This window comes from Lynx canadensis, chromosome A1 (assembly GCF_007474595.2).
Source record: "Lynx canadensis isolate LIC74 chromosome A1, mLynCan4.pri.v2, whole genome shotgun sequence".
NCBI classification, from domain to species: domain Eukaryota; kingdom Metazoa; phylum Chordata; class Mammalia; order Carnivora; family Felidae; genus Lynx; species Lynx canadensis.
Window position 1 is genome coordinate 191222144 of NC_044303.2, and position 24810 is coordinate 191246953.

A 24810-nucleotide genomic window follows, 5' to 3' on the forward strand; every position below is an offset into this window, starting at 1 on the left:
ACTTTTCTCTTTATCTTGGAATTTGTTTTGGGTACTTGGAAATAGGTAATATGATTTTTTGGTAAAGGCGTTTCAAATCCATCATTACTTAAACATGGCTTATTGAATTGATTTTCTATACATGGCATGGGAATAAATAAGTCATGACATCTGTCCTAAAAGGGGTCACACGTTAGTAAGATATACAGGCTATGTATAGCAAACAATCATCCAGTGGGTTTAGTTTTGGGATAGAAGTATGGAAAGTTTTCCTGGGGGCCCAAAGAAGGGAAAGATGGATTCTCTCCTGGAAAGGATGGCAAGCATAATTTAACTTAATAATCTTTGAATTGGTTCTTCAAGGATGAGAACATTTCATTGTGCAGGGAAGGGTGAACAGGCAGGAAGAAGAGCATGAACAAAAAGAAGGGAACTTGATAAGAGTATGAAATCTTTGGAGCTTGTCTAATAGTCTAGTTGAATAGAGACAAGAAGCTGGGAATGGTCTAGGTTCTTAAGGGACTTGATTGATAGGCTGAAGAATTTAGATTTTATTCCAGGGTCATGAGAAACCATTCATGTTTTCTGGGTAGGGAATGATATTTCCAGTTCTGTTTTAGGAAACATTGCTCTGGTAAGAGTGTGGGAGATGTATGAGAAGGAGCAAGCCTGGGGGCAGAGAGGCTACCCAGGAGCCTTTTGTAATAATTCATACCAGAGATGAATGTCTAGAGTAGAATAATGGCAGCAGTAACTACAGAGAGGGGACAGAGTCAAAGCCACTTAGGAGTTAGGATTGGGAGGACAGTGACCAGAGTAAGAATGAAGGATGACTCATTCTCTGTACTTGGGAGGTTAGATTGATGTGACAGGTTAACTAGTAAGGAACCCCAGGAAAATGGGTGAATTTGTTTGGGAGAGCTGGAGTTTGAAGGGCCCCTGAGGAATGTCTAATGGGCAGTTGGGAATATGGGGATGGGTTGACTTACGGATGCCTGGGTGAGAATGGGTGTCTTTGATGATTGGCACCTACCTCTGATCAAATAATAATTACCATGATTCAGGTTACAATTGTTGAACAGGGACTTAAAAATACACCAATAATTTAATACATATTATCTCATAAGGGACAGTTCAGGGCTCTAGATACGATTTGGGGAATCACTGATAATAAATGACACCAAATGCTTTTTATATACCAGGCTTGGGCACAGTGTCTCATTGTGAGGCATTGTCTGCATCTGTGAGAAAGATGCTATCATTACTTCCATTATAAAGGAAAAGAAACTGAGGTTTGGAGAAGTTAAATTTGCCAGAGTTTGAACCCTGGGTCTCTTGGCTCTTGAAACTCAGCTCTTAAGCACTTTATTATATTTTCTCATTAGGAGAGGGATAATGGAAAGCTCCTGTGAAATCACCTAAAGATATTGTGTGAGATGGAGGGAGAAATGAAAAGGTACAACCCCATAAAGGGACAACTACATTGGAAGAGGAGGCAGGGATGAAGACAGAAAAAGTAGGAAGGGATCCAGCAGAGCATGAGTGCAGAGAGGGCTGAGCTGACAAAAGTTATGGAGGGTATAGTCAAATACTGGGAAATTCAGAATGCTGGTCAAGAAGGATGAGGCCCTTAGGTGGCTGTGAACCATTAGGTGAACAGTGTTAGCTCTCTGGGTAGATGCTCTGAAGTCCAAGACGAGCAATTGTTAGAGAATGAATATTAGGTGTTCTTTCAAGAAGTTTGAGGATGGATATTTAGAGAAGGAGATAGTGAATGGAGCAAGGTTGGTCCTGGTGTAGCAGAAGGGGATCAGTCAAAAATGAGAGAGGTAGGGTTTGGTCTAGAAATGGAGGTAAGAGAAAAGGGAGTGAGGAGAGAATAAATGAAAGTGTGGAGCAATCTGATCTCATGTTGGCCTCCCAGGGGATGGAACCAAGACCTTGAACTTCAAGGTCATCCAGTTCATGTATATACCAGACCTGGCCATGGGTTGAAAACACAGGGTGCTTAGTAAAAATATAGATTGCTTTACTCTACCCAAGGCTTGAAGAATTAGAACCTACCCTGGGGGTGGGTCTAAGAAATTGTATGCTTAGCAAACTTCCTCAGGAGATTCTTTTGAAGCCATCCCATCCCTGGCCCCAAGAAGACATTTAGGAGTTGCTGGTGTAGTGTGCACTCTTCGTTCTACATAGAAAGAAACTGAGGCACACAGGCATAAAAAAGTTCAAAGAGAAGTGGGAACGAGGCCCCAGATAGGACTCTCTTCTGGCTCTCAAATCAGAGCTCTTTCCCCTACATTGCACTATTTTATTAAAGACAAAGCTGAGCCATGTTAGAACTTAACATTTTTTCTGGGTCCTCAGTTGATCAAGGACATAAAGAAGTTGTAGGGGGAATTGCTGTTTTCAGTACAAGTTCAGCAGAAGGAACAGAGGAAGGCAGGGGAATGAAGCAAAGCTCATTTTCACTCACAAATGCCGTTGTTAGGAGGAAAGAAATTGGATGCAGTTGATTTCAAAGTCAACATCTTTCGTGAGGCATTAGCCGATTTGTTTTATCTCTCATGCCCACGCTGTTCACAGGCTCGAATCAGTTGTAGGCTGGCAGTCTGGGGATAAAGGCAAAGGACAAAAAATGGATTTTCATGATTCTTCTCACAATAGCATTATATTCTACCAACCGTACAAATGATATTTTTTCATTAATAAAGCTGGGATTGAATCTGTGTAATTCTAGCATCTAACAGCTCACCTTCAGAAAGGTCAACCAAATAAAAACAAAGGGAGTTGCCAAGCTTTAAGAGAAGTATGTTTGTGGTAAAGCAAACAAAGGGAAAAAGAAGTAAGGTGTCTATTTCAGCCACTGAAATAGACCATGGAGCCAGTCCTAAGATGGGGCCTCGTTGACGGATAACCCAGTGAGCTGGGTGACCACTCTGCACACGGAAATGTTCCTCCGACACTGATCTAGGCCCTGGAGAGATCTTTGGTGTCACAGGGGAAAGGGTAATGACATACCTCAGCAGGTTCTGTGATGAGGCAAGGTATCGGTTCTCCCACTGTGAACAAGTCATTGACTGAAGCCCTTTGGCATGGCCGCCTGTTGAACTCTGGGGTGCTCAGCAGCCCAGCAGAGGGCGGCAGACATGGAAGGTGGAATCAGATAACATTGCTCTAACATTGTGAAGAGTTTTCAATCAATAAGAATCGTGCCTCAGATAAATCTCACTGGCTCTGATACTGCCACTGCTTGACTAGTGACCATTACTAGCTGTGCAGTCCTGGGCAAGAGATGGGACCTCCCTAAGTTTCAGTTGCCTCCTCTTTCAAGCACTCTGCTGAAGTTTACTTCCCTTGGTAGACTTATTTTGAAGTTCAAGAGTGATAATGTGAAAGTGTTTTGTGCACTTTCAGCTGCTTACATTGTGCTCATTATCATCATCATCAATAATAATAGTTAGAAATCTATAGTTATTTATATATTATTATAATAAATTATAATAAATTATAAAAATTATATTATTAATATTAAAATATTAAAGTTATAGTTAGAAAGATCTCCTTTCTAAAAACTGCACCCATCAAAGCAGCAAAAAGGTTAGGGTTCCATTCCAAATGGATTTCTTCCTATTTTGCTGCAAAATAGCAAGATCATTCACTCTCCACCACTGAACTTTCTATGGCAACTGTATGTGAGCATTTGCCATATTTTCCAAAGACCGTAGAGCTCAGAGGATAAGAGCTTGGCCTCTGCAGGTAGATAATCCTGGCTCTGAGATTTGCTCTTTCCTTTCCTAGCTACACGACTTGGGCAAGTCACCTGACATCTCTAGGCCACAGGATTCTCACTGGGCAGTGAGAAAACCAACGGTGTCTATTGCAAAGCATTTTCTTTAAAAAAAATTTTTTTTAAGGTTTACTTATTTTTGAGAGAGAAAGAGAGAAAGGGAGACAGAGACTCTGAAGCAGGCTCCACACAGTCAGTGCAGAGTCCAGTGCAGGGCTCGAACTCACAAGCCGTGAGATCATGACCTGCGCTGAAATCAAGAGTTGGGTGCTTAACCGACTGAGCCACCAGGTGCCTGACTGCAGAGCATTTTCTGAGCTCAAACATGGAAGTGCTTTGACATGGAAGTACTTGGCATTGTGTGTGGCATGTAGTATAGTTAAGTGCTTGGTATATGGTATCCACTTATTATTATTGTTGTTGTTAGCATTTCTGAGGTTCCTTGGTAAAGTGAGGACTTTGCCACCTCCCTCAACCAAAATCAATCAGCTGGTGTAGGAAGAGCTTTGCCCTGCAGAGAGGAGTCCGGGGTTGGGGGGGCGGGGATGGTGGATTAGGGATGAGGTCTTAGCTCTGCTTCACTTCATATTGGCACGTGAGAGTAGTGACTTGAGGTGACAACTCTGGGCTCTCATAATGATGACGACATTTTTGTTGGTGGGGCATCCTTGGAGGCAGTGGAAGTTTGATGCAAAGTTTGGAACGCAGTGACTTAAAAAATATATATATATATGATATAAAATTCATATCACATATATATAAATATATAAATATGTGATATTAATATATAAAAATATATAGATATATATGTGATATAAAATTTATATCATATATATAATATATATATATTTTTTTGAGAGAGAGAGAGTGAGCAGGGGAGGGGCAGAGAGAGAGAGGGTGGGGGGAGTAGAGGATCTGAAGCTGGCTCCATGCTGACAGCAACGAGCCCAATGTGGGTCTGGAACTCAAAAACTGTGAGGTCATGACCTGAGCTGAAGTCAGATGTTCAACCAACTGAGCCACCCAGGTGCCCCGGAACTCAGTGACTCTTAAATAATGGTGTTCTAGAGTTTCCTTCTGTTAACTCATCTGCATGAAATGTGAAGTCATCTTACCATTCCTTCTTCTTTATGAACCACATTGGGTGCCAACCCAATTTGCTGTCTGTTCCCTTTCAAAATTTAAAAAAAAAAAAAAAAAAAAAAAAGGTCCTTACCCAATTTTGCCCTTGGTGCTAAGGAACACCTGACTCACATATGGAATGATTGATTTATTTCAGCGTATGGTGCTCTTTTGATCATTGCACATATTAAAAACATTCAGAGGTCTCAAATTTTAAAGCAAGTATGTGAATTGAAGAAAGTTGTGTTTCTGTTTTCAAAAGCCGTTTTGAAATTCCAGATCTGCATTAGTGCTGCCAGGCAAGTACAAAAAATATGGGTTCTAGTCACTTCCTTCGTTACTCATTACTGTGAAACCCTGAATGAGTGAAACTGTCTCTAGATTTTAGTTTTTCCTTAAAAAGGGGGGGGATCAGAGGAGATAATTTCGAATTCTTTTCAAATCTAAAATACTCTCAGAAGGATCTTTTTTATCTTGCCTTTGAATTTTTAAGGCCATACCACCAGTGGTCCAGAAGGGGGCAGCATAAGCCAGATGCTACCTATGGAAGAACACCTGAAGGCTTGAAGTTGTCACTTTTAAAGTCCTAGGATTGTGCTAAGATTGTATCATTGAGTTGACTTATATCAGAACTAAATTTGCTTTAAAAGTACATACAGATGAGTCCTGTGTCTATGAATTTAATGAGTCAAAATACTCAGTTATCAGTTTTTAAGCAGACCCACTGAGAATATAGAGTGCTTTTATTTCCAGTTGATTTCTGGCACGTAGCCCACTGGCTAGAGTTTGTATTTTCAAATAGGATGCTAATGTGCTCTTTTTCTTTCCTCTCAGAGTGGTTATAATCATGATTTTTTGAGTCATTCAGAGTTGAGTTCAAATTTCCTTTATTATCTGTGCTACCTTGAAAGAGTGATTTAAACTTATTCAGCCTCAGTTTATGTCTGTAGAATGGATGGTATAAGCATTAAGTGAGATAATTTATATGAAGTGCTTATCGCTCTGCCAGGCATACCTTAGTGCTCAATAAGTTGACTTTTACAGGGAGTTCCAAGTAATTTTGAAGCAAATTTCCACCAGTGGGATGGCAAACGGGGTGATGTTCAAAATGGATTTTAAAAGATTTTCTTAACTCAAAATTCAATGCCATTCCAGATCTGCACATAGCATGTAGTTTTATTTCAGTGAGTAAGTTCGAGTCCACTACCTTAGGCATAACCATCTTGAGGGGAAGTCTCATCACTCTAGGGTCTGAAGGTCTAAAGGTTTTAGCATTAAAATTGTGCTCTGATATAACACATTTAATTCCCTGACTCCGTGGGTGTTGTTTTTGCATCCGGGGACTAACTATACCGGAAGTCAGCAAACTTCTGTAAAGGGCCAGACTGTACATATTTTCGGTCCTACCAGCCATGCTGGTGGTCTCAACTACTCCGCTCTGCCCTCGTAGTACAAAAGCAGCCCCAGATAACACATGAACAAATGGGCACTTCAATAAAACTTTACTGATGGGCATTCAATATGAATTGCCTGTAGTTTGCATGTGTGATGAGTTATTCTTCTTTTGATTTTTCCCCAATAAAAAAATATTAAAATGATTCCTAGCTCTCAGTCTGTACAAAAACAGGCAGTAGGTTGGATTCAACCCTTGGGCTATAGTTTGGCAACCCTTAATCTATATCATCCAGATACAGGACACATTCTTTAGAAAGGGCAGATGTGAGTCTCCTTCAACAGAGCTCCTCCAGCATATGTACTGAATACTGCTTCCTATCCTACTAGATGATAAAAGTCAAGGCAATGTTTTTATGTTGTGGTTTTAACATTTACACTTTATATTTTTATGTTATAAAATAAATACATGCTCTTGTAAAAGAAAACAGCAAAACACTGTAAAGTGAAATGACCTTGTATTCTAAACATTCTTCCCAAGCCCTCACCCAAATGACCAAGATGAAGAAATAATTACCATAACAGTTTGGGCTATATCTTTTCAGATCGTTTTTTTTCTCACGACAGAGTAACGTCTATCATTTTTTTTCACACAAAACATTTTACAAAATCATTTTTAAACGTACTTTAAAATGTATTCAACATTTTTTTCAATAAATCTTTATTACAAAGCCACTATGTATCATGCATGTGTTAGTTTGAACCATATGAAATGCTGATATTTAAACCACTTTTTAAAAGCTTTTTATTTTGAAACAGTTTTAGACTCAATACAAACTTGCAAAAATAGTACAGAGAAAGCTATATGTTCCTCCAGTTTCCCCCTCCCCCGCCACAAACATCTTACATAACTGTAGCACGTGGTCAAAGTAGGAAATGGACATTGGCATGATGCAGTTAACAAGTCTACAAACTCTACCTGTATTTCACCAGTTTTTACATGCATTCATTATCTAAAAGCAAACAAACAAACCATTTTTGATATACAGAAAAGTCTCTCTGCCTATATATAAGTCTATATTCTCGCTCTCGAGACTTATATGTATTACCTATATATGTATATTACACACATATTACAAACACACACATATGTAATATATATAACATGTAATATACATACATGCGTATTACACACATACATATTCCATACATATATAATATGTAATATACACACATGATATATAATATGTAATATACACATATATATGATATATAATATAATATGATATGTATATATGTGTGTGTGTGTGTATATATATATATATATATATATATATATATATCTCCTGAACATCTTTGTACACCAGTACTCGTATCTAGGGGGGGTGTCTTTTACTAATAGCATCACCGAGTTCTTTTTCAGCTGTGAGTTGATGTGTTTCTAACAGTGATCTTCAAAGTGTCACTTAGAAGGTCACTGTGGCAGTGCTTCAGCGAAACCTTGAGAGTTTGCTCTTGACTCAGGCATCTTGGAGAGTTTTCAGTAATTAACATATGGTATATATTTTACAGTTAAAATTTTCTCATTTGAGAAAATCTAGAAATTATAAAAAAGTACAAACTAAAAAATTTTTAATTGCCTATAATATTTCCACTCAATGTCAGATGTATCTAGTCTTTCAGTATTTCTTTTCAGTTTTCCTTGTGAAGCAAGAGGTATGCATGTGTTTGTTGTATGTTCTTAAGTATTTACATACTGATTTTCTATACTAAGCATAGCTTTACATCCTTTTTAAAAAATTACCATGAAAAATAATCATTTTCTCAGGTCATTCAAATTCTTTTTTACAAAGGCATCCAGAAATTTAAAGGTTGAAAAGGACATAGGAGATTGGTTGGGGCAATATCAGCATTTTGGGATGAGTAAACTGTGGCTCAGAGAGAGCAAATATCATGCCCAAGGTCACACAGCCAGGAAACCTGGGGTAGATACATATTCAGAGACGGCAGTGCAGCGTTGGGGAGACCCATGTGTGTTCTCACAGGGCTCCAAAGTCTGGGATGGAATCCCACAGGAATTCCACTTTGCCAGAGTACCCATAGGCCAATTTACTGATTTACAATGACAACTCTGCCAAGACTGTCCATATCTTCGTATTTTTTTTAAATATAAATGCATTCTCACCCTGTAGGGAAGTCTAATATTAATCAGAAGTATCGGTGAGTCCATAGACCTGGGAAAAGTGTGGTTAAGTTGAAGATTCTTTTATCATTGTTATTACCTGGTGATGAATTTCTTTTAGGTAGATAACCATACATATATGGTGAAAGTACAAAGTGTACAAAAACATTTTATTTATTTATTTAAAAAAAAATTTTTTTTTCAACGTTTATTTATTTTTGGGACAGAGAGAGACAGAGCATGAACGGGGGAGGGGCAGAGAGAGAGGGAGACACAGAATCGGAAACAGGCTCCAGGCTCTGAGCCATCAGCCCAGAGCCCGACGCGGGGCTCGAACCCACGGACCGCGAGATCGTGACCTGGCTGAAGTCGGACGCCCAACCGACTGCGCCACCCAGGCGCCCCAACAAAAACATTTTAAATGAGGGTCAGTCTTCCTGTCATCCCTTGTGCCCGTCCCCAGAGCCGCTGTTCCTATGGAAGACCTTAGTGATCACTGTGTCTCTTATGAATTCCCAAGGATGCTGTAAAAATTTACCAGAAATGTAGTGGCATAGACCAACACAAATTTATCATGTTATTGTGCAGGAGGTCAGAAGTCCTAAAATTGAGGTGTCAGCAGGGCCATGTTCTCTCTGAAGGCTCTAAGGGAAGATCCCTTCTTGTCTCTTCCAGCTTCTGGCGCCTCGGAGATTCCTTGGCTTGAAGCCACATGCCTTCAATCTCTGCCCATCTTTACGTGGCCTTCCCTGTGTGTTTCTCTGTGTCTTCTTCTCTCCTTACAAGGACACCTGCCATTGGATTTCAGACCGATCCTAAATCTAGGATGGTTTCATCTCAGTATCTTTAAACTAATTACATCTGCAAAGATGCCCTATTTCTAAAAGGTCACAGTCTGAGGTTCTGAGTACACATAATTTTGAGGAAGACCATACTTAATCTACCACAGTTCCCCTCTCACAGAATTGCTTTTCTTGCAAGTTCTGGGGGGCTCCTGCCTTTGCCTGAATGTGCTTGTGTAAGAGGTCAGGGTCTTGAGGGTGGAAGGACCAAGGTAGCACAGAAAACACAGAAGTGAGTAGTCTTCACTTGCCTACCCCATCCCCTAGCTGTTAGCGTCACTGCGTTTCATGGGTAACAAATGTCGCCAGCCATTTATTCGGTGTCTAACTCTATCTAACACTGGGTTTGGAGTGCCTCCATTGGGCCTTTTGGCATTTTCTGAAGAAGAGAAGGAAGATGAGGAGAAGGAGGGGAAGGAGGAGGAGGAGAAGGAAGAGAAGGAGGAGTATTATTTGGTATCACTCAGCAGTGTTTGTGTTTACAAAACGTCTCTCCCATTAGACAATTCCAATTTAAAATACAGATTAGCTGTGACAAAACTGACCTGGGATGGCTTTTCTCTTTGATGGTTTCAATTTCCAGCTTATCCGTCACAAATGATTGTAATACTATAGGATTTTGACAAAACAGGGGTAGGAGATTTGAATTCTTACCTGCAATTTCCAGCTCTAGGGGATAATAGCAGAGAGAAAAACAACAATAACTGAGTTGTAGGATATGAAAACATGCTGAATTTTCTCCTCAGAGTTTATGCTCCTAGGCATTCAACAGGTCACTTTTCCTGTCGAAGAAATAAACTCTTGTACCAAATTATGAGCCTTAGAAAACCCATCATGTTTTTTCTTATGCCTTGAGTGCAAGGAAGGCTGGGAGAAACAATGATCAATTTCAGTAATTATCGGCCTAGATTTTTATTATATTCAGGCCTCGTCTATGTGTGGCTTTATGTTCTGTTTCTATCAGCAGGTTTTGTTGCACATGTGATTTTGCATTCTTCCTTGGCATTTTCTCCTGGCCTGGATTCCTTGACACAGTTCTCACTTTCTACTCTCTGCCATTTGTTTCTTCTGCTTCCTTCTCCCTCACCTTCTCTGCCCACCTTTTAAGTGCTGGGGTTTCTTAGGATTCCTGCTCTTCTCTCTCTGGACACGCAGCCCTTGGATTTCTTATATGCTCTGAGGATTTTAACTCTCCTTGGAGACCGATGACTCCCAAATCAGTATCTGCAACTCCAACTTTTCCTGAGTTTGATTCAGATTTAAATCTGCCAACTGCACGTTAGGCCAGTGTTGTGTGTGTGTGTCCCTCAGGTGCCTTCCTCACCGACTATAAATTTGAACTCCTCATCCTTTTCACTGAGATGGACACTTCTGTTCTGTTTCTTCTGTGCCCAGTCTTAGCAGACAGCTGGGCAATGGCCCAGAGTCTCAAGAAGGAATCTGCAAATTATCTAAGACTTGTTTCTTTCTCACCCTCCCGTTCAACGTCCACTTCCTCTTGATCTCCCTGCTAAGCATTTCTGGAATCTGTCTCTCTCCCTTTGTTTCTGCTGGCTCTGAATTTCAGACCTGGGACCAGATGATAACTGATCATCTCATCTGGTTATTTCCTTATCCTCTTAACTAGACCATAACAAGCTTAAGATGTTTCCATAGTTTCCCACTGCCTACAGCATTAAACGGAGACTTACCAGCATGACTGGTTCCTGCCCATTTCTGTGTCATCCTCTGCCACTCCACATTCCTCATTTTCTACCTTCACAGCCTCTTGCCATCCCACTTGGAACCACACTGTTCCATGCTTCATGGCTTTTCTGATGCTGCTCTACCTAAAAGCCCCTTACTATCTTTCATTGCTAATTCTTACCCAACCTTAACTCAGTTCAGGTGTTACTCATTCAACAAACACTTACTGAGCAACGAGTGTGTGCCAGGCAGTGTTGGGGTCCCATTGTTGAGCAGGCAGAGGGACACTGTCCTCATGGAGCTTAATTCTAGAAGTTCTCACTGAACTATGATGGTAGGCTACATGCCTCTCCCTGTGCCTGCCCTCATCAGCAACCTTCCATGGTCCATCATTAATTACCTCAGCCCGTGGGGCCACTGGTCTTCCTTCTGTAATGTACTATAAATTTCATGATGGTGGGGCCATGCCGTGCTTATCTTAGCATTCTTAGTGCCTGGAATAGTACTTAGTGTTTGGTAGATTCTCAGTATGTTTTCCTTGTTGAACTCAATTATTGTTTGTACATAAAAACATCCATGTCTCATGAGACCTTCACCTTCTGGAGAACACTTACCCTTGGTCCTCCAGACAGGTCAGCCATCCTTGTGATATGCCCCTACATCTTGCATTATTTATTCCCAGAATTTTGCACAATTAGGACATTATTTTTTCAACCACTCACTTTTTTTTTTTGTTTCAATTTGATTTCCTGAGGGCGCCTGGGTGGCTCAGTCGGCTAAGCATTTAAATTCGGCTCAGGGCATGATCTCACAGTTTGTGAGTTTGAGCCCCGCATCAGACTCAGTGCTGACAGTTCAGAGCTTGGAGCCTGCTTCAGATTCTGCATCTGCCTCTCTTTCTCCCCCCACCCTACCTCAAGCTCTGTCTCTCTCAACAATAAAACAAAAAATTAGAAAAAAAATTGTTTAAAAAAATTTGGTTTTCTGCCTTAAGTTGTAAATTTCATCAGCCAGGTTGATGGTCAGGCTAGCACAGTACATGGCCTATAATAAATGCATAATAGATATTTGTTAACTAATGGATTGGCACATTTTTTGGCTGGATAAAAATCCTGAATGTGTTGCTGGGACCTACAGAAAATGTAGACCCAATTGCCTGCTGACCTAATGCCCCACTCTACCCATCTATAAAATGGAGATATTCCTGTGGCATAATGTTGGATAGCAGCTGAGTATCAGATAAAACCATCTCAAAACAAATGTGTTGTAAATAAATTATACAAAAAGAAAAGATGGGATTGAAAGATTAAACACATCAACTAAAATTCCAGATGAGGTCTGAAATGCCTATTTCAGGATGTGGTATTTTATTCCTCCACAGAAAATATAAACATTTCCCCCCACTTTTCCTCCCCAGAATCTGAGACAGCAATGGTTGTGCAGAATGAAGCTCAATCAGAAGAGGTAAAATTTTTGTGAAGTATTTGAAGCATGTGACTTCCATTTTTAAAATCCACAATAGAGGTTTGCAGAAATGAACTGGGGAGGACAGATCTATCTAAGCAGCAACGGTTGTGAGTTAGCTGAGGAATCTGTAGACTTGTGCTCTTGGCAGAACTAACATTCATATTGTTACTTCTATATGTGCAGATGCTTTGGAAACCAATAAGAAAAAAAAACATACAAAAACATGGAAAGATCAATATGTGTTCCTTCTGCATGGCCCAGGGTTAGTGACGTCCTGCCGAATCAACCCTTGCCACCGGCATATTTCTTATTTGCTGACCGTGCCTTTCATTAATTTTTATCATCACAAAAGTGGTTCAAGCTGCATCATGTAAAAACTGTCAGCAGTATAGACACCTATAAGGGAAAAGGGAAAAAGGTCCCCATCCCTTCTTTCTTCCTTCCCTTCTCCTTCTGCAGAGAGAGATTGTTGTCCCTCCTTGCTGCTGTGTTGGAGAAAGGGACAGGAAGGTGAGGAAATGGAGCATGACCTGGGCAGCAGAGGTGGCATTGAGCCCCTACCAGAACTAGGTGCTGCCTGCAGAGCAAAACTCCTCAAATGATTTGGTGTCAGAAGTCCTGTACACTCATAAAAATTAAAACAAATTTAAAGTGATGTTAATTCATTTAAAAGCAAAGAAAGCAAATCTATTACTTGTTGACCTAAATAATGTTTTATGAAAAATAACTCTATTTTCCCCGAACGAAAAAATATTAGCAAGAGAAGTGGCATTAGTGGCATTGTTTGACATTTCTGCAAATCTCATTAATGTCTGGCTTGCTAGGAGACAGAAAGATACTCTTATCTGCTTGCATATTCTATCATTGGAATGGTGACAGTAGTCCATTACTTGTCACGTAACCTCTGGGAAACCCTACCTTCCATCTTGTGAGAGAATGACAGTGAAAAGGGCAAATAATGTCTCATGAAAATCGTTTTGATCTCATGGGTCCCCTGGCTACACTTTGAGAACCACTGCTGTCAAAAAGTTGAAATTGAATTCCATTTTCCTCTTCTATCTTGTTGCCTCTGGAGGTCTAAGTCAGCTGAGGTCCTGAGTTGCACAGAACTGGGCAGAACTCAAAGGATTTAGGTGGTAGCCAATGAAGAGACTTGACCATGGAGAACACAGGGCTCACAGCACAGCTCTTTCCTATCTTCAGACCCCTGAGCCCCACAGCTCATATGCCTGATGTCGGAGACAGGAAGATTTGGGGGTCTGGGAAAATGTTCCAGATTTTCAGAGATTATTTTTAAAAACTTCTGATTTGTAAGGCTGCCTTGTCTTGATCTTGAGACATGTCGGGCAAAATGGGGTGAGACGCAGTGAAGCTGCTGGTGGAGGGAAGATATGATTGGGACCGGAAGCTGTGTGAGTATGAAGTTCAGAAACGAGTGGCCCCATCACCTTCCCTGTGTCTCACCAGGTAAAAATGGTCATCAACCCTGACCTGCTAATGATCATTGCTCCCTCCGTGGGATTTGTGCTGTTGGTGTTGCTTGTGGCGTTTTTCCTTCGAGGTAAGGAGGGCAGGCCCAGGTGGGATGGAGCCCTCAGAGCTGTGGAGGCTCCAGGAGGGCCTGGGAGTGAACAGATTCTGCTTTCTGCCCCTGTCTCCATCCCCCAGAGTCCTCTTTCCATCCGGTCCCTATCCTGGTCAAGGGAAACTCATTCTCCCTAAGATGCTAAAGCCTTCATGTATCATCTTCCTGATGGAGTTTGTATTTTGGAAAAGAAAAAAAAGAGTACTTTCATTTACTGGATGCATAACCTGTGACAGTTCTGATGCTATGCTCTTGATGTGCCTCTTTTCTCCCTCATTACTGCCTTAAGTGGAAAGTGCCATTATTATCATTGTCTGGGGTGGAGGAAGTTGTGGCCTGGCCTCCTCCTCTGACTAGGACTGCCCCAGGAAGAAAGCCATGAAGGATCTTGGCCTTATTATCTCCTTAAAGCAAGCTTTCCTTACCTGGGTTCCACAGAGAGACCTCGGGGGAAAGTGAATCCCTTGAAATCATGTGTGAAGGTACTTGCATGTTGATATCTGCATTTTTCAAGGGGCAGCGTCCATAATTGTTATTAGATTCTCCAGCCGGTCTGTGACCTTGCACCCCTCCTTCCCACCACCACTCCTCACTTTCAAAACAATAGTTTTGAAACACAGCAAAAAGGAGTCATGAAACAGGGTTTTAAGTTGTCATGCAAAGTATAGGCATGTGGCATCTGGTCCTGTTGTAAAATGGGGGAAAACTGTTCTGTAGTCATCAACAGAAACTGTTTGGAGGTGGTAGATAAGGAGATAAGACTGGTAACCATCTCAACTGCTTTGAGCAGCAGTAGCGAAACTTGCACATTTCAGCACCTGTACCTAGTGAACACCGCCAAAGGGAATTTGAAACTCAGTGGAAGCCTGTCTTTAGCCTTCATGCAAAGCTCTCTTAAAGGCAGAGGCCATTGGTCCTCATACAGTTTTGGAAATTCTGAGTATGTCTCATAAGGAAGTGTTTTAAAACTTGAGTGAGTGCTTGAATTATGAGTGGGCAATGACTTAAAAATGAAGCGGCTTGGGGCGCCTGGGTGGCGCAGTCGGTTAAGCGTCCGACTTCAGCCAGGTCACGATCTCGCGGTCCGTGAGTTCGAGCCCCGCGTCAGGCTCTGGGCTGATGGCTCAGAGCCTGGAGCCTGTTTCCGATTCTGTGTCTCCCTCTCTCTCTGCCCCTCCCCCGTTCATGCTCTGTCTCTCTCTGTCCCAAAAATAAATAAAAAAAAAAAAAAAAAAAAAAAAAATGAAGCGGCTTAACACTATTGCCCACACATGGGAACAACTGTGTAAGTGATGGGCACTGCCTCAGGACCCATAGAGGCAGTCACTAGATCTGGGAAAAGGAATGCATTTCCCTGCCTAAACCAGTCCCTAAATTCTCACCTTTGGTCCACCTCTGCTCTTGGGAAGGCAGCTCCTGGCTTAACCCAGCATTTCACATGTCCTAACACAGCTACTCTGCTTATACCATGGCCTTGTCTTTTCAGGGAAAGTCATGAAAACCAATTGTTTCCAGAAACACACAAGGTAATTCATCTTGCATGACTGATTGTTGTAATGATTGTACAAGCTGTTACAAATGATTAGATACTACTCAGTGGTTTAATGACTTGTTCTTGTGTTCTGATGAAATACAGGGTTGGAGAAATGTGGCATTAGAGGTGAAAAAGATGTGGGATTTAGCTCACATTAACCTCTGTCCTGGTTAACACTGTGTTATGTTTGTCCGAAATATAAATACAAAGGCAGGTTGCATTAGTAGAAGCATGGCATACAAAAGAAAGAAGGTGATATGTCACTATCCTCTGTGTTCAGAATTTTTTGTTCAACTCTGAGCAATTCATTTTAAAAGGACGTTGTTAAACAGGAGTTTCCAGAGAAGAGAGCTGGCAGTGGGGAAAATGAAAACATGTAGAATATCATTCCTGGGATTTGGTGCCTCTGCCCAATTAGATCATTGTAACAGTTTTTTTTTTTTTTTTTAATAGTCTGAAGAATCTCTGGAAAGAGATTTTGAATATCTGTCCTGTTTTATAGCTTTTTGGGAAAGAAATGAAAAGATTTGGTGTCACCTGATGAAGACTGCTTTCATTAACAATTACGTCAATACCAAAATATCAATTAACAAATAAATATTAACAAGTGGGGAAACTGGGGCTTAGCAAGGTGACTTTCCAAGGTCATAAACACATTTAGATCACAATTTTATATTTTGCCAATATAGAAACTTTTAATTCCCTTATTAGAATAGATTTGCAAAAGCCCTTTATCTCCTGCAGCCTCAGTTTTCCCATATGTGAATGGAGAGGCTTGGACCGGATGGAGTTTGAGCTCTTTTAACTCTAACAGCCATGGTTAGGGGCCTTGTGATTTAGCAGCATCTGTTTATTCCTGGTCCTGGTGTTTCCCATTTTCAGCCTCTCTTTTCTCTTTACAGGCTTGACAATGTTGGAGAGTGTAAAAACACCTCTGAAGATATGCAGCATGGAGGGGAAGTTGAAGATGGTCTTTTCACACTCTAACGGGCCACCTTTTCTTAGGATTGAGGATGGGGGCATCATGTGGGAATTGTCCAAATAAGTCCTAGAATGTTTTGTTTTTAAAGCCCCATCTATTCCATTGGTGTCATCCATTCAGTCTTGCATTAATTTCACAAGTGCAAGGTATTTTAGAGACCAAACCTTCCCTGCCAGGTGCTTTAATCTCCTCTGTAGCATCAGGCTAAGGGATCTTCCAGACTACGCTTGAATAATTTCGGTGATGGTGAGCTCACTACCAAACCTAAAGGAGATCATTCAATCTCAGGGCAGTTCTGAGACAGAAATATTTAAAACAAAGCTGTCTCCAGAAAGCACCTGCCTGGCGGTCCTAGTTGAATTTACTGTGTTTACCCAGAACATGTATAATCTCTCTCCTCTCTGGCAGCGCTCCAGATATTGGAAGGAGAGCTTCATGTCTCTCCAAAGTACCTTGCTCATGGGACATGATTTCTGGTCCCTTCTCTACTCTAGTTGCCTTTGCCTTGTATGCATTTGTATCTCTCTCTTTATGCCCAGCTTACGGAGTTCAGTGCCCCACTCCAGGTATGGTATGAGCAGCCCTGGGTCTCATCAATAATTTAGGAAGTAATGTGGAACCACGCCATAATTTTGGCTCACCCCCTGTTTTGTTTTGTTTTTTTAAAGAGAAGATTCTCCCTTAAGGAGTGCTCTGCAGTGGTGGGTGTGTGGTCGCACAGAGTCAGGAGTTTCCTGCAACAGGAGGCAAAGGTCCAGGTGGAGGTGGTTGTCAGAGACCTCATTTAAGCTGGAATTTCCCTGGACTCGTACAGTAGCTTCCAAGCCACCTCCCAATCTATACCCCTTCCCTTCTCAATTGGTTCTCCATGCTGTGGCAGAGATATCCTTTTCTAAATACAGATCGTAGATTCCTGTCTCCTGACTTCTACTTTTGGCATAGAGAAAGCATGTGGGCTCTGCCTGAGGCTGGGTGGCTGGGTGGCCGGGACTTCGGAGGCTAGGCAGCCAACATAGATGAGTGAGGCAAGGGGAAGTGCTGGGCCGTTACAAAGTGGAATGTGTCTGTGTCCACTTGAAGGCATTAACACTCCAACTTAGAATAATGACCTGGCCAAGCAACACATGGCCATGGGCTAGAAGAAGGCAACTGGTCTGAGACTCCAAAGTCCAGGGGGTAGTGTAGGGTTTTGCCAAATGATGACTTAATAAATATACAATTCTTATCCTGAGACTTCCTGATCAGAAGAGATCGTTGGTCTAGTTTTTCCTCTCTCTCCCTCTCTGTGCAATCAGGATGAATTGGTAGCCACCTACAAATAACTTCCTAGTATCTTGGGCCCAGGAGAGAGAATCACTTCCCTTACAGAGCTTAAAAATCTAAATGAGACAAAACACATATGGGAAATGCAACAGAATGGAATCAGTGTTGATTTTCCATTTGCACAAGGAAGAGCTTTGATGGAGACATCATTCTTACAGCTGATGTTTACATAGTGGGTCCACAATCAAACCTTGAGGATTTAGAACAACCTAATTCTGCAACCTGGACCTTGGTCTTTCTAGGCTAAATGAGATAACATCCAGTCCTTAAAAAGCATTCGCTATGGTCTAGGTACTCTACCAAGTGTTTCAAGGCAATTTCTCATTGGGTTCTCACAGCAGCCCAGTGAAACAGGTAAATTACTCCTGCTTTTGGAGCTGAGAAAACAGAAGCAGTGAGAGGTGAAGAAACTTGTCCAAGGTCACATGGACCAACATCCCTATGACAGAGCAGGGCTTTGAACCAGGCTGGAAGGACTCTACACTCTTAACCACTACCCTGTGCTTCACAGCGAGGGCCTTAATTTAACACTTTGTGCATACAGAATTGCGATATTGGCCTGTGTTGGTCCCAGATGGATTTTAGTTTGCTCAAATCCATGGCGACCTAGGTGTTTTGATGGTTCTCCAACCCCCAATCCTTTATAGCTCAATCTTCCCTGGTCCCCATATTATTTACTCAGAATCTTATTTGCATTTGCAGAGGAAGCTGCAAGTGGAGAACCTGGCAGGAACCTTAATGAAGCCAGGTGGGACACATTTAAATGGGAATGTGTTGAACTAACTCATGAAGAGTTGGAGCCAAGCTGTCAGCAGGCTTAATGAAAGGTTAACAGGAATCCAGCAATGGGTGGCTGGGGAGACTCTTTGTCTCTCTAAAGAAAACAAAAAGTTGAGAAGTGAGTTCCCTGGGTGGAGGCAGGATCAGAAGGAGGAAGCCACTTGTAACCAAAAGCCTGGGTCTCAAAATAGAATTTCATTGGGTTTGTAAACATGTTATAGTCGTTAAAAAAAAAAAAAGGCTCTGTGAGTTCTCGGCTCTCTGAACATCAAAGGACAGCGAAGAGAAATGTACTAGATGGAGTATGATTAATGCTGATGTTTTTATGAGGGTCTTGAAATGTGCTGGAGGTGGCTGCTCACAAAATGGAAGGTGGGTTTACTTTCCAACTGAGCTGGAAAGGTGCTGTTCTGCAGTTGTATGCTTTATGGGGTGCTGCACGTGGAGTGGAGGGTGGGTGCAGGAAAGACACCCACGTATCCAACAATTCAACTCCCATGTTTTAGCTGATGAAACAGAGGCCCTGACAGGGGGCCTTAGTTACCCCAGGCTACACAGTAAACCAGTGCTAGAGCACAGACCTAAACCATCTCTCCTGGACTTACCTCTGTGGCCATGTCACAAACCTGTCATTGGATTTTTCTAGGTCCACCTGGATCTGCCTGATTATTTACCCTTCTGAAGTAACATTACATTCTTGGTGCATTTCTTTCCCTTGACCCATCTTTCCCAGCAAACCCTTGACCCTAGGGTGACTGACACTCCCAGAAAGAGGAATCAGAATGTAGAAGTGTAAAACTTGGCTGTTCTGTTGCTCTTTGAAGAACACTACCATAACTAGGGTGACTTGTCCTTGTCCTGCATGCTGGGAACCCCCTCAGTCCTGGACAAACTGGGATGATTGGTCCACCTGAGTCCATAACTAAACTAGAGCTGAAAACAACCACCCTTGGAGTTCTTTCAATCACCTGCTCTTGGCTTTCTTGCAGCGATGATGTTTTCACCACAGTGGGACTCAAGTGGAGTTTAATTTGTTTAGATCCCCTCTTAAAATGGACTACTAACTCTAGATTCTAGACCTTTGTTATTCAGAATGTGGGGCTCAGACCATGCTGTTGTCATCACATGGGAGCTTGTTAGAAATGCGGAATGTCATTCTCCCACCTCGAGCCAGAGAATCAGAATCTGCATTTTAACAAGGTCTCCATGTTATTCATACGAACATTAGGTTGAGAAGTACTGGCCTAAAGCATTGATTTTCAAAGTCGACAGCACATTGAAATCATATGGGGATTTCAGTATTAAAAACTACTGATGTTCAACTCCCCTCTGAAATCCTGATTTTAATGGGCATGGGGAGGGGGGAGAGACCTGGCTATCAAGAGTTTTTATGCCACCTCGGATAACGCTAATACTCAGCAATGACTATGAGCCACGATTCTAAAGACAGGGCAGCTTTGTGCCAGAAGGTAATGTTGCTAATTAATCAGGACAGCTTTTGGCCTAAGTTACAAGTTTATGTGGGTCTAGTACCCCCACATGATTTTGCTCAAAGAAATGATCGATAAAATTGTCCAAGAAGATCTGAGGAGACAAGATAATGACCTAAATGTCCCAATTACTATGGATGAGGCCCATTAAAGTAATTAAAAATCAAGATATAATATTTGGTCTGTGGAAAGTGATAATGAGAAAACAGAAAAGATAAACGGAGAAAGAATGTCTAGGGGTCAAGGTGGTGCTATTAATCTTTCAGAGACATCAGGGGGATAATGAGGAGATGATGCTAAGATTATAAAAGAAACATGGGAGATTGGTTAAATGGAAACCTTTGTTGCAGAGTAAGGAACTTGGTAAAAAGGGAACTATCTGCCCTCTTGTACCTAAAAATAATGGGAGACCCTCCTCAGGGCACAGTTACTCATTATCTTAGTAAGAATGTATTCAGCTGCAAGTAAGAGAATACTTAAAAGTAGTGACTTAAAGACTTTGAATTATTTCACATACCTAGAAATCCAGATTTATGTTGAGGTAGTAGAGTCTCTGTGACTTCTTTTGGCTCATTCTTCATGGTTGCAAGATGGCTGTCATTGCTCTAATGTGTCTCCTATGTGCCAAAGAGCCATTTTGGGTGCTGGGGTATAGTAATGAATTGGACAGACCTAGTCCCTCTTCCCAGATAGCTTACAGTCTCCAGAACCATTTCATCTGTGTTACGCATTTCATGATTCCAAATATTTGGATCGTCTTTAATGTATCCGAGAGGCAAAAAGATTGAAGAGTTTAAAAAGGATAAAAGTTTAGAAATTCTGCAGACACACCTTCTTGAAGCTGGGGAACTGTGCCTTTCATGTGAGTATTGGAAGTCAATAGAGGAATGAGGCAGAAACATTTCAGCCCTAGTAGGTGAAAGAAAATTATCCAAAAATTCTTAGCTGCAGTGAAGCTTCATAAACATGACAGGGAGTAGGTAGTTTGGTATAAGAGCAATGGTGCAGTAAGGGAAATAACCTCTTGTGTATTTCTGTACCGTTTCCCATTTTTGTTTCTAAGCATCTCCAAACCTATGGTACTCTGTGTCAGAAGAGGAGGATATCTCCATTTGATAGGGGAGAAAAATGCAAGAACAGAGAGACAAAGTCACTGCCTGCGTTCCCACAATAGTGGGAATCAAATGTCCTGATTCCTCCTCAATCCAATGGATAAGTATTTTCATGTGTGCACCTAGCTTTGTGCTTGAACCTAATAACAGGGCTGGCAGTCATCACTAATATTATTTGAGCACTTTCTGTATGTCAGGCACTACCCTAAGCACTTTACATGTATCATTTAATCTCTCTATGAGGGGGGTTGCCAGTTTTACCCTGTTGGACAGGTGAGGAAATGAAAGTTCAGATTCATAAAGTAGCTAATCTGCAGTTGAGCTTGGATTCAAACTCTGAAGCAGCTTCAGAGCTCATGTCCTCAACCCCTGTGCTCTGGCCCTTCCAGGTATGTAAAGTGCCTTAGTGATCTCTTCATGATGGTAATCCTGTGTAAGGTGGATGGGGTTGGACTGGGGGTCTTAGGGTTTCCCCTGATCACCTTCGTGAGGTTCAATGTCTTCCCTCTCTAAGTTTGTCTGACTAGACCAACCTGGAAATGGATGGAACAGTGTGGAGGGCATGAAGCTCAAAGAGTCTCCCATTCTTGAAGGGACTCGAGTTTAGCTTTACTTTCAATGGGGCTATCTGTTCAGGCTCAAAGATTGACTAATCAGAATCTGGCACTTAAAATATTCTATGAATCTGGCTCCCTTCCCCTTTAAAAACATACCTGGATAAAAGAGAAAGCAAAGGGCCTGGGTCCTACTCTCCTGCAGAGCCTCTGGTCCTGCCTTCCTCTTCTCTGCCTGGCCCTCAGTCCTCATGATGCCTCTTATCTCCTCTCTCTACCTTGTTTATCTCTGTTCCCTCCTCAGCTTCTTTCCTTCTCTTCCCTGGTCCCTCTGAGATGCGTCTTATCTCCCTTCAGCAGTTCCATCAACAAAGTCCTATCATTTTTTCCTCCTGCTTCAGGATGCCTGGAATCATTTTAATCTGTTCCTCCGAGCTTTGGTTTTCAATCTCCTCCCAAACTTAATCTCAGACCCTTCTTCACTTAGATGAAAAAAAAGGCCAGAATGAGATTACATTACCTGACAAAACCTTCTGGCTCGGGGATCAAGATGATTAGAAAAGACAGCAGAATCTTTCTTACTTTACTACCATGCGTTTGGTATGTTGTGCTGAGAAAAGTTTTTTAATTAACCAAAGTCTCACCATCAATTAATGCTACAACCTCCATGACCAGCCCCCTGCTTTTTTTTTTTTTTTAATTTAAACTATTGTTGAAAATTTTGTAACATGTTGGTGTATGGAAAGAACCCAGCTCTCTGGGTCAAATTGGCCTAGAACCTGAAGCTGTTCTTGCCCACCTGGGTGGCCCAGGACAAGTTGCTTTGGCTTCTCTTAGTCTCAGCTTTATCATTTATAAACATGGAATAGTAACAGGACCCTCATAAGTAAGCATTCAATGTAGCAATGCCAGTAAAGCAGTTGGCACAGTGCTTGGCACAGGGTAGGTGCTCTAAGACTAGCAGGCACTGTTGTTAGTGCACTCTGCAGCCCCGGCAAGTTTAGAGTTACCTATGTTAGTTGAGAGTTGCTGGCAGGACCTGCAGAGTCCCCCAGGAAGGTACCTACAGCGCACTTGGAGAACAGGCATGTCGAACCTGTGGGCTTCTGGTCTATCGCAGAAGCTGCACATATGTCCCCTGATCTGGGGTTCTCATACTTTAGACACCCTAAGACCCATCTGAGAACATGTTAAAATGCATATACCTGGGTTCAACCCCCCAGAGATGCAGATTCAGTGACTTGGAATTGGGCCCTACTACCTGAATTTTTTATGACTGTGGTAGAGTTCTGAAGCAGTTCTGAAGCAGGGAGCAGTGGACCCTCTGAGAGTGTGGTTCAGAGGCTCACATTCAAACAGTGCTCATGGCAGCTAGCCTGATTGCTAATCACTCTGTCCTGCCACTTTCCTCGATTCTGATCCTGCTTTACCTTTGTCTTTGGACCCTGGTCTCAGCTCCAGTTTTGCTCTGATTTAGTTCTTTCTGGTTCACCGTGGTCAACCCCAGGGCATTCTTACCCTCTGGTTCTTAGCCTCAGCTTCCCCCACCTGCCCGAGGTCTGGCTCTGGCTGAATCCTGCATTACATGCTAAATTGTTCCCAAGTGATGCCATCACTCACTCCTACAGCTTCTGTGCGCCAGTTACGGTTATCATTCGCCATCCTCCCCTGCCTTTCATTCATGCCTTTGGTACCAGACACCCCTTTGGACTTCCAATGTGATGAAGAATCTAGGAAGATGGCAAGGGCACCATTTTGAATTTGAATTATGATTTTAAAACACTGGGAATGTGGACTGTGGACCATGTACTGAATTTTTATTGCCCTTAAAATATATGCTGGGCTATTTTTTATTTCAATTTTAAATCCATCTCATATATCTTGGTTCATGTGGGGTTTTTCCACCCCTGTGAAATGATGAAGAATATAAGAAGTATGCTCTGAAAAAAAAAAAAAAAGAAAAATGCTCTGGTTTCTATCTGGATTTCTTCTTCTTTCTGAATTGTGGCTATATTAGATAGATAAATAGATAATTTTTAAAACTATGGATATATAAGAAAAAACATGAAATTCACCATTTTAACCACTCTCAGTGTACAACTCAGTGGTATTAATTACATTTACAATGTTGTGTAACCATCACCATGATCTATTTCCAAAATTTTTTCATCATCCCAAACAAAAACTCCGTAATTATTAAGCAATAACTCTCTATTCGCCCTTCCCTCAGCCCCTGGTAACTACCATTCTACTTTCTGTCTCTATGAATTTGCCTCTTCTAGATATTTCATGTAAGTGGAATTAAATCCTATTTGTCCATTTACGTATGGCTTATTTCACATGGCATAATGTTTCCAAGGTTTGTCTGTGTCGTAGCATGTATCAGAACCCCATTCCTTTTTTAAGGATGAATAACATCCCCATTGTATGCATATACCATATTTTGTTTATCCATTTATCCATTGATGGACAACTGGGTTGTTTCCATGTTTTGGTTGTTGTGAATAATGCTGGCATACAAGTATTTGTTCAAGTCTCTGCTTTTGAATTTTGTGGCATATATGCCCAAGAGTGGACTTACTGGGTCATATGGTAATGCTACATATTTAGTTTTTTGAAGAGCCACCACGCTGTTTTCCACAGTGGCTACCTTTTAAAATTCCCACTAGCAGTGTATGAGGGTTACAATTTTTCTGTATCCTCACCAACACTTGTTATTCACCTGTTTAAAAAACCTTATAGCCATCCTAGTAGGTATGAAGTGGAATCTCCTGGTTTTGATTTATACTTCACTAATGACTAATAGCATAGAACATCTTTTCACGTGCTTATTTCATCATTTGTATATATTCTGTGAACATATGTCTATTCAAGCCCTTTGCTCATTTTTAAATTGGGTTGTTTGTCTTTTTGTTGTGAGTTGTGGGAGTTCTTTATATATTCTGGATATCGATTTCTTATCAGGTATATGATAGGAAAATATCTCCCAT

At 41.5% G+C, this 24810-nt stretch overlaps 1 protein-coding gene across 1 annotated transcript in view; it reads left to right on the forward strand.

The window, feature by feature from the left end:
• TIMD4 (T cell immunoglobulin and mucin domain containing 4) overlaps nucleotides 1–17812 on the forward strand; it is a 32597-nt gene extending 14785 nt beyond the window's left edge. Inside the window, exons 6-9 of the mRNA XM_030328578.1 lie at nucleotides 12411–12457; nucleotides 13928–14021; nucleotides 15532–15571; nucleotides 16482–17812. Coding sequence (XP_030184438.1) covers nucleotides 12411–12457; nucleotides 13928–14021; nucleotides 15532–15571; nucleotides 16482–16566 — 266 coding nt within the window. The 3' untranslated portion in view covers nucleotides 16567–17812. The remainder of the gene's footprint in view (nucleotides 1–12410; nucleotides 12458–13927; nucleotides 14022–15531; nucleotides 15572–16481) is intronic.
• The last annotated feature ends 6998 nt before the right edge of the window (nucleotides 17813–24810 follow it).